General features: G+C 36.5%; 1 protein-coding gene across 1 annotated transcript in view; it reads left to right on the top strand.

Moving 5' to 3' along the window:
* Positions 1-2572: 2572 nt before the first annotated feature.
* LOC138046951 (bicaudal D-related protein homolog) overlaps positions 2573-10000 on the top strand; it is a 21074-nt gene continuing 13646 nt past the window's right edge. The window contains exons 1-2 of the mRNA XM_068893585.1: positions 2573-3058; positions 3226-3441. Coding sequence (XP_068749686.1) covers positions 2675-3058; positions 3226-3441 — 600 coding nt within the window. The 5' untranslated portion in view covers positions 2573-2674. The remainder of the gene's footprint in view (positions 3059-3225; positions 3442-10000) is intronic.

Here is a 10000-nt window from a genome sequence, read left to right as displayed (position 1 = left end):
GGGTAAATTGGATCGATAGCGGCTGCCCGTCGAGGCCTATTTAGAAGATGACGCCCGAGTTCAACCCGCAAAAGAAGTGTTACGTCGGAAAGGCGGCGCCGGCCACCAAAAGTCTTAGTTTCTACGTGAAAAATCTAGCACCCGGCAAATAGACTACCTTAATTCTGTCCGTATTTTGTTTTCCTGGTCTCATTCACTCAAAAGTTCTTCAAGCTAATCCAGCCCAACACTCTTTGAGAACAGTGCGTGGGTGTTTTAACGTCCCTCAAAGTTAACACCAAAGATTGTGAGACGAGGCTCAAGGTTTACATTGATTTCTCTTTTCCGTCAGCCAAGAAGATTTGGAAGTCTAACTATCTCAGTGCAGATATTTTAAGAGACTGAGTGTAGGTCCGGCCTCGGTTTCAAACGAATAAAAAAAACCCGTGCGGCACGTGCAGCATGCGTTTTAGTACAATTCTCTCTTGTCCTTTTCAAAACAACAACGTAAAATTATAACATTAGGGCTGTTTATACGAGAGAAAATAAGCCGCGGCTTACACTGGCCTCGGCGTACATGATACGCGAAAGGAACTATTTATACGAGTATAAACTTCCCGGCCAGGATAAGCCGCGGCTTGAGAAAGCCGTGAACGTAGATTTTGTACCATTTATACGGGGTGTTCGCGTCTTATGTAAGTCGCGGCTTATTTTCTCTCGCATAAACGGCCCTCTTAATTTGAAATTTTGACAACAAAGTGAAGATACCAAGTATTCATTTCAGCGGCGTTTCTAGCAGTCCCGTTGTGTAGGTTACTTTACCGGCAACATTTTACAACACAAATAGGACGGAATGAAACGCGGAAAAAGAGAAACTGTTATTTTTAGGTGACGTTTTTCTTAGTTGGCGTACAGTAGCCGTCGTTGTATCCATCTCGCTTTTTTAAAACGGAAATGTTCACCGTTTGTCTGTTTACTCAATACATTACATCATGAGGATGAAAACACCATAAAAAGAACGTTACAGCGATAATTTCATCAGGTCATTTTTTATCAGACCCAAATTCTTCCATAAAGGTCACCTTAAATTTCCCAACGAAGCTTAAACTAAATTCAATGACGGAAATAAACGAGCAAGCGCAGAGATCTTTGTTGTAGCTTTGAAGTAGACTTGGGTCTTACCCACTGATGGAAAGGTAACTGGGTTAAATGATAAAAGACGGATGGGAGGAAAAAAAAGATCACTTGTAAGATTTTTCAAATAGAGTTGAATCCGATATGACCCATATGACTCTGAAAATGGCATGAACGAGCAATATATCAATTCTCTTACAGGTCACAAGCCGACAATCGTCCTTATCGACTTCCGGCATCTTCGATATCGATGTTTTCCTTAAAACTCCTCGATCTTCTAATCTGAAAACGATTTCTGACTAAGTGGTGACAGCGAGTTCCAGAATCTACGAGGAAGGGTCTTCAAATTTGCATAAATGAGAAGCACAGATTTCTAAGCTTTCTTTTAAAGGCGTCCTTCTATAAAACTGTTCACCTGTGCTTTTTATCGCCTGCTGTTTCCGTCGACGCCGAGGCACGCGAACATTTGAATGTAAAAACGAGGTGCTTACATTCAGTGACTTCGACGTCCTTCCACAGTCATAAACGAAACACACTAAGCAAACCCTTTCGCTTAGGAAACCATCTCATAGACAAATACATGACCTTTCACATTTTTACAATACTCTAACTTCAAGCAGAATATAAATCGAACTGACAGTCGGGTGCAGTTGGTAATCGCAAGGCAATGGGTTCGAATCTTCTTCAAGCCTGAATTTTTTTTTCAAGCTGCTTCCTTATCTGTGATGGTCTTTCTTCGAAAGTGTTAACTTCTTACGTAGAAGAAAAAGTCAACGAAACGTGCCATTCCAATCAAGATTATTTGATTATTTGTTTTGAATAATTTCAGTTTCAGTTTTCATTACCTTTCTACGCGCTATTCTAACTGATGTTGTTAAATTTTAAAGATTCTGTTCTCTTTTTCCGTTAGCCTTAATTTTCCTTTACCTCACCGAGCGGTATAAAACAGCACTTTGAACAAAAAAAAAATACTGATTCGAACAAATACTTTAATGGTAAACTCCCAAATATGATGAGATCAAAGTTCGAGACAAAAGGACATAAAAAAAGGAACGTATTTTTTGGGGGAAACCTCTTGGGATCATTGTCGGCAAATGATTTAAGTCCCCTACGAATATTTAACCTTCAAGAATATTTTAGACGTTAATTTCCAGTGACGAGGCAAGCAAAATTTATAAGCTAAAATCGCACGTCTCGTTTAGTTTTGTTTGCAATCCGACAACTGGGATAGTCATCAGCACAGCTTTAGCGATCTCACGATTAGCGAAACTCGCGGAATTGGCAAACAAACTTACGTACTGATATTGCGTGTTTTCCTCTTGCTGTCATACCCGAAAAGAGTTTCTTTTTTTTCCACTTTTTTGATTGGCTACCAATGCGGAAAACGTACGCTGGGCCAACCAGTGAGAAGTCGTCCTGCATTATAAATTCGCTCAAATTTGCATTTTGGTGAAGTGGAAAATTAGAGGACATATCGCACGCTAGTTCAAACAATGGCAAGTTTCATGCAAATTGAATATTGTTTCTACGTAAAACATTACGTCTTTTCTTCTTTTGGGTCATGTGCGACTGCCTATTGATGCGTGGAAGTTATGGCGGTCGATTGGAAGCTAAGCAAATGAAGTTCCCTACGCGTGCTGTTTATACTTTGGACATGAACGACTATGACATTGGAGTCGAGAATTTTCACGGTGAGCAAGACCTCGAGGGAGGAGGTTGTGATTACGAGCGAGATTTCTGCAACGGAATAAGCGACGAAGGGAAATCTTTGACGGACGATAGAGATGGACTTGAAGGGGATGATGATGACATCTATCGACAACTAGCTCAGAAAGAAAAAGACCTTTTGTTGGCAGCAGAGCTGGGGAAAGCTTTACTTGAAAAAAACGAAGAACTTAATCGGAATCATGAGCTTTTACAAGAAGAGTATTCCCAGGTTGTAGAGGTACGAAGTTTTCCGTTTCATTTCAATGTCGTCGCTTTTTTTACGCGCGAGTGAACTTGTTTTGTAACAGAGCGGGTTGTCAATGAGATTTCTTGAATGTCTCAGTTGGCTAAAATCTTATCACCAGCAAAATTTGAACCGCAGACCAATTTTTTTCCTTTGTATAGGAATTGGAACAGGACAAGTATGAGCTGAAATTAAAAGTAGAACGCTTGCAGGATGGGAACGATTCTCGTGTTCATGAACTTCAAGCGGATTTAATAGCATTGCGAAATGAACTGAAAACACTGCAGACAAACTCGGAAACGGACAACCAAAATAAACGAGAAACAGTTGCTGGTCTTACAGAAGAGAACGAGCAACTTCATTCGGACTTGCAAAAGGTAAGAGTTTTTTATTATTAATGTTTTGACATTAGGGGAGTGGAAGATTGGAGTGAAGGAGGCTAAATTTATTTTTATTTTGAATCAGGAATGCATCCAAGTAGGTAACTTGGTTATAATTTTGAATGCACATGGAAATGTCGTGCTTTTTCACCGGAAATCTTACGTGTAAATAATCGTTGTCTATTTTAGATGGATTAACTTAGAAACTGTCCTTGAAACCCGATACGGCCTGAATCTTAAAGAACTCGATACAAGTCAAAGGAAGTTGGATGATTTCAGCAGACTCGATAATTATGAGCAAGAAGCTGTTGTTTAAAGGAAGAAAAGAAAGCGAATTGTTCAGCCAGTGTTTCGGGAAACACGTTTGCTTCATGAAAGAATCGTTCTCGGCAAAAACTTAAATACATTCTATAAATACCACAAATTGGATTGTCGCCAATTCGAGTCTCCAACAATCCATCAAAGTGCAATCGAACCTACAACATAATGACCGGTCATTCGATGACACATCTACATGACACATCTACATGGAGAGAGAAATTTAAATTAATGCTGATTCATGGCCTCGGAGGAGATCTTTCATGACGGCTGATAAATTTCGCGCGCTCTCACACTCGTCGTTTTCTGTGGTAGTAAAAAAATTGGTCTCCGCTCGACCAGTCTTTGATATCAGGGCTTCCCATACGCGATTTGTCGCAGTTCGCAAATTCGTAATCAACTAATACCACAAAGAAATCTTTGCAGATCAATATTTTTCACTCCGACCATTGCAAAACATCTCAAAAATTCAGGTAGGCGTAATATGAATTCATGAAATTTATTGAACTGAAGTGTACAAAAAAGAAGCAATTAAAGTTGTTGATTTTATGTCGTCTGTGTACATTGCATCAGGAGTGCGCGTGCCCAAGGCTTTTGATGTCCGAGGGTTTTACAAATAAGAGGTTGGGATTAATTTTAAACAGGGAATTTTTTGTCGAGCCCATGGAGTATCTGAAGAGTTATCATAAACTTTATTAGATTGTTTATTACACAAAAACGATCTTTTGTAAAGTTCTGGCGGAATGTTCAGATGTAAATGATCCCACAGCGATATTTGTTGTGAAGTAGGAACTTCGTTCTAGATTTTGAATGAACAGTCCGACGGGCCAATACATGTACAGGAATATTACATCGAATATGAACGCTTCGCTTCGCTTCGCGTTAGCCGTGATTTGTATCATGGTGGGCATAAAATGAAGAAATAAAGAACAGTATTGAGGCATTCTAAGAGGGGGTCCGCGTGGTTTTGATTAAGACTCTGATCCGAGTTTTCAAGCAGCTGTGATGTTAATAAAAGGCATAATTTGTCCTGAACTACGTTGGGTCAATATGGGTGAAACACACTGCTAAATTAATTATCGGTACAACTCGTGCATCTTTGTCAAAGTATTCTGAGGCCCTCAACGGACATTTTTTTTAATTTCACGTGCATCACACTTAAAAAAATGTTGGTATTTTTCTTCTGATACAAATATTCTAGTTGCAAATGTTTTTGTTAACTAAAGAGCAATCTATCAAGATGCCTTTTATCTTTTCTCATCCAAATTGACGGTAGTGTGTCTAACATATACCTAGGAGCAGTCGTTTATCATTTTTGTTGTGCAGTTCTGTTAAAGAAAGGCCAGAATTCATCAACCTTTTTCAGTGATGGCAAAATGAAGCTCAATGTATGTCTTCACAACTTTCTGTTCTCAATCAAAAATCCAAGCACAGGTATATTCTGAACTTGTTCTAAATATTTCACAGCGACAAACATTTCCTCTTAAAATAATGTAAAGAGAAAGAGTAATTTATGATAAAGTGAGTTTTCATTTGCTAATAAGAAATAATTGAGCGTCTTCCTGAAGAACAATGCCCCAGCGGGATCACGCTTGGCTCATTGTGTGCATATCGTGGATATGTCACGTATTGTAGCATCATGTTTTTGGGAAAACTTGAGATAAATGATCAAATTAACTTGCTTCCTTAGCATGACTATTTATTATTCATGTGTTTGAAAAAGAGTTAATTCGATTATTTTTACAACTGATGGGGTAAATCGAAGCTGCGTTTGACATGAGAAATTGAGGAAGTAGTAAGAACAGCCATTTCCGTTGCACGGAGCTTTGCAACCATGGCGTACTTCTAAAGAACAATAAGTTACAAATAATTTATTGTGAAACTTGGTTTTTTTCCTAAACTGTTTCTTTTCTGTAAAGTACAGTACTTATTTACTCTTCTGTTACTTTGCACTTTGCTTTGAAAAGATAGGAAGTCAAAAGAGTTACCATGATTTTTTTTCACTTTCAGAATTTTAAAAGTTTCTAATTCTAAGTGTCACTGTGCAATTGCAATGGGAAGCCAAAGCCAATTGCCCATACAGCTCTCGTCAGGGAAAAGAGGTTGCAAGAAGTGCTATTACTGTATATGATCATGAATACAATGAGACAATGACAATGAATTTGATGGCCAAAATTAACATAAAAAGAAATGTTTTTCTGACTAGCCTACCAAAACGACCATGACAATAAGCAGCTGGACGTATTCACTGGCTAGGACACTCCTTTACGAAGAACAAATAGTGCAGTGTGAAAGTAAACTACTTATGGTGTGATCCGTTTTTCCTTATATGGATAACAGCATAAAAAACGGATTGGATGGGATGACAATTTTTAGCATAAAAAAACTTGTAAACATGAAAGAAATGATTCAACATCTTGTCAAAAACATTAAGAATTTCTCTTTTGGGTGATAGCTTTCATGCTTACTTTCCCCCAAAGGTCCAGATTCCTACTAATTTTGCAATTTTTGAAAGTCATCTTTGCCTGTAAAGTGTTAGCTTGAAAAATAGTTTCAGCTGTGCAGTCAAGTCAGTGTCAAGTAATGTATTAATTTTGGTTCAATTTCGCAAAACTTGATCGAATTAGAAATGTGACCGTGGCTACAGGTTCAAACTGTTGATAGAACTAACAACTGATTAACCTACCCTGTATTACAAGCAATAATTTGAGTTATCGTATGGAATGCGACTCTTTGAAAAATTATGACAGCTGGAACATTGGTTGATTTCCTTGCCACCCTAAATAAGCCTTTGTGCAACACTGTCTAAAATTTCGCGTGCAAATGTTGCGGTTTAAATTTTCTAACCTTTTTTATCTTAAAGCACACAATGAATGTTACATGACAACAAAGTGGCCTAGTCAATGAACAAAGATTAAGATATTACAACCTTGTTATTTTTATAATTAAATTTTCCCAGCTCATAAAATGTACTTTTTCCTTTTAAATACATAAAATTCATTGGCTATACTCAATTACTGGTAAACCCAATAGTTTAAGTTGCAGTGTTAAAGTGATGTTTGTTTTCTAAAGACAGAGAATTGGATGAAGTTTATTTGTTCGTTATAGTTTTTTGTTGTCCTAAAGAAGTATGACTTAAGTTAACTCTGCCATTCAGTATTGAGGTGCATCTCCACTATTAATTTTTATGGAAATATGACACATACTGAAATGACTAAATCTCTAACAGCTTCAACAACCTCTCCTGCCTTTTTGGTCCTTATATCCAAATCCTGTTAATAAACAGTAAAACTAAATTTTAGTTTCTTGGGAAATTTTAGTTGATCAATAGACTAAGTGTTTGCTCGGTTACCTTTTCTACCTATAGTTGTTGCTGAGTCGTTAAGCTCCACTGTTTGGAATAGACGATTGAAAAGCATCTTCAGTTGGTTGTTGATGAAACTCTATGGTTTAATAATGTTTACAATTTTCTAACTTTCACTCCTTAAAGGACAAACAAGAATTATCATTATTTTTTATTACTGGTACTGATAGCTATGACCTTGAAAACTAGTTCATCTTCACTACTAAGTAAACCAATATAAAGAAAACTGATGTTTTCTTCTGTTTGCTTGTTAGGCTTATTTTGGGAATGATAAATCAACACTGTTGCCTTGGCAAAATGTTTTTCCTGTTATTCAACACAATGCATCTTTTTTCTCAAAACTAAATATCTAATGAGAAATTTGTTTTTCATGTGAAAATGGTTTTGATCGACAGATCACTAACACTAGCCCAAGACAGATGCTTCTTACAAACCCAGCAAAACATTTTTCAAAGGGTTTAATAATACACACTCCTTTAAGTTGTAACTTGTGGAAAAAAAACAGAGCTAAATTAGTGCTGGAGCCTTGAAAAATATTCCAACAATAGGCAATAAGTCAAACAATGAGATCTACCCACAAGAGATTTGTTTCACATTTAAATTCCAGCATGTATGACTATATTTCTTAGAGATGTTAAAAAATGGCCACCAAGGAGCTGACCTGGAACAAATATTTGTGTTTTCTTTCATTTGTCGCTTTTAATATTGATTTTATTTTAACTACTAATGATATAAGTTCCACACACAATACCTTGAGATGTCTAAGGTTCCCCCAGGGTGATATAAAGTTGGCTTAACTGTCTTTAGAAAATGAAAGTCTTACTCATATCTAAGCTAATATTTTATTGAAAAAAATTTTGATTTTGAGTTTGAACAATCAGAAAATGTGCACATGCACAGTTGTGGCTGTATTGTAAAAATGTATGACCAATAGTCTGCAAGAATTATGCCAGAATCCAAGTATTTTATTTTCATCAATAACGCATTGAAGGTGGCCAACCTTAATTTCAAGGAGGAGGGATTTTCAGCATTTTATTCATCATACTTCACGGCGGAGATACGGGCCTGGATAATTGCAAAGTGAAGACACTAAACTTGATATTGTAAATACTTTCTACAGAAAACAAGTTAAAAACAAAATGAAAAATGGTTTAACATCCAAAGAATTTAATGGAAAGTGAATCAATAGCTAACCTAATTAAAGCATTTTTTTTCTTCTCCTATAGGTGTTCTAAAATTCATTGATTGCCAAATTATAATATTATATTTTTATTTATGTCTTGTGGCTACTAAAATAAAACCCTTGCCAATATTTCAAACTAAGTTTTTAGTTCTTATATTAATTAACAGCTCTAAATGTCAAGTATCTTGTTCAAAATACGGTTAAGTTTAATGCAGCATCTCTACACTTGATGCAGTGATTGCTGACATAGAGAAATCACCAAGATAAACAAAAGATGCATGACAATATCAATGGCAGCACTACAATATAACATATTGTGGTTTTGATTATTCTTGTACCAACAATTAAATATGTTATGGCTCAAACTTTGCCCAGGTTCAGCTATATTTAAACAGAGAAACTTGTTTCCCATGGTCCTGCATTCAACCTGATAACCATTATGGAACAATAAAACATAACAATAATAATAAATTGCAACACTTTGAAAATTTTAAACCACAAAATAAATTTTAAACAGTAATGTTTACATTTTGGTGACCAAAGGAGGTAAAACAGAATATAAATAGAAGTTATTTTGAGTATCGATTGTTAAGTACCAGTAATACTTATGATCACAATATATCGATCATGACAATTCTCAAATACTTCAACATAATTTCATTATAATGATATGGAATTTATATGGTGAATTGCCTGAGTGTACAAAATATTCAGTGTGCATTACAAGGTGCTGTATGGGACTTCCGTTGAACAATGCAATGATGATGTATTAATTGAAGCCACACAGTTTAGTACAATCTGAAATTATTTTGAAGTCACAAAATCAACATGGATTTGTATGTGCCTTCAGAAAACAACGAGTGATGCACTCTGCTGTTTACCATATCCCCTCTGGTTTGTGGCTTCTTTATCATCCCACAAAGTTATTTAAAAGCCTTTTTAATACAAGAAGCTAATAGACTATGATTCTTCTGTGGAAAGATTCAACATTCAACAATTATTGGATGAGGTTGAGCATGATATCGATATTTCTCAAGGCCAAAGTTTGTGTTATCTTCCGAAGCCAAAGGCTGAGATGGATAACAGTCTAACTGAGGCCTTGATAATTATCGCCATCATGTGAAAACCGAATCCAATAAATAATTGTTTTATTATGCATATTCCTGAGCTGCACTTGTAAAGACAAGAGGACTGACTCATCCATTTCTTTGGATGAGCGGCAAATCAAAGAATGTTTCTTGCGGTTGGCAGAGTCTTAACTTTCCTCTTCTCTGCTGGTTAGTGTGTTAGGTGACATCACTTCTGCATGCATAAAACTATTGTCTGTAGGTATGATGTCAATTCCACATATATAAAATCTATTGTCTGTAGGTATGATGTAAGACAAACAGAGCAAGCAAGAATTAGCTGCGTGCTTATAGCCAATCAAAATCGAGCTGGTGACACCAATGTATAATAATAATTTTTAGAAGTTCTTGCAAAAGCAGCACTTTCTCTTTTGGCCAAGACAGAGCTGTCAAGTCTTAAAGTTTCCAAAGAGTGAGATGCTTGCTGGAGATTGCACCAAAGGAGCAAGTGTCCTGTCCTTTGATCTTAGGGGGGTCCGGGGGCATGCTCCCCTGGAAAGTTTTATAAATTTGCACTTCTCAAATCGCTGGAAATGCACCATTGAGTCCGCCATGTTGGTTTTT

The sequence above is a fragment of the Montipora capricornis genome, chromosome 4 (assembly GCF_036669925.1).
Source record: "Montipora capricornis isolate CH-2021 chromosome 4, ASM3666992v2, whole genome shotgun sequence".
NCBI classification, from domain to species: Eukaryota; Metazoa; Cnidaria; class Anthozoa; order Scleractinia; family Acroporidae; genus Montipora; species Montipora capricornis.
This window is presented reverse-complemented; position numbering and strand designations above follow the sequence as displayed.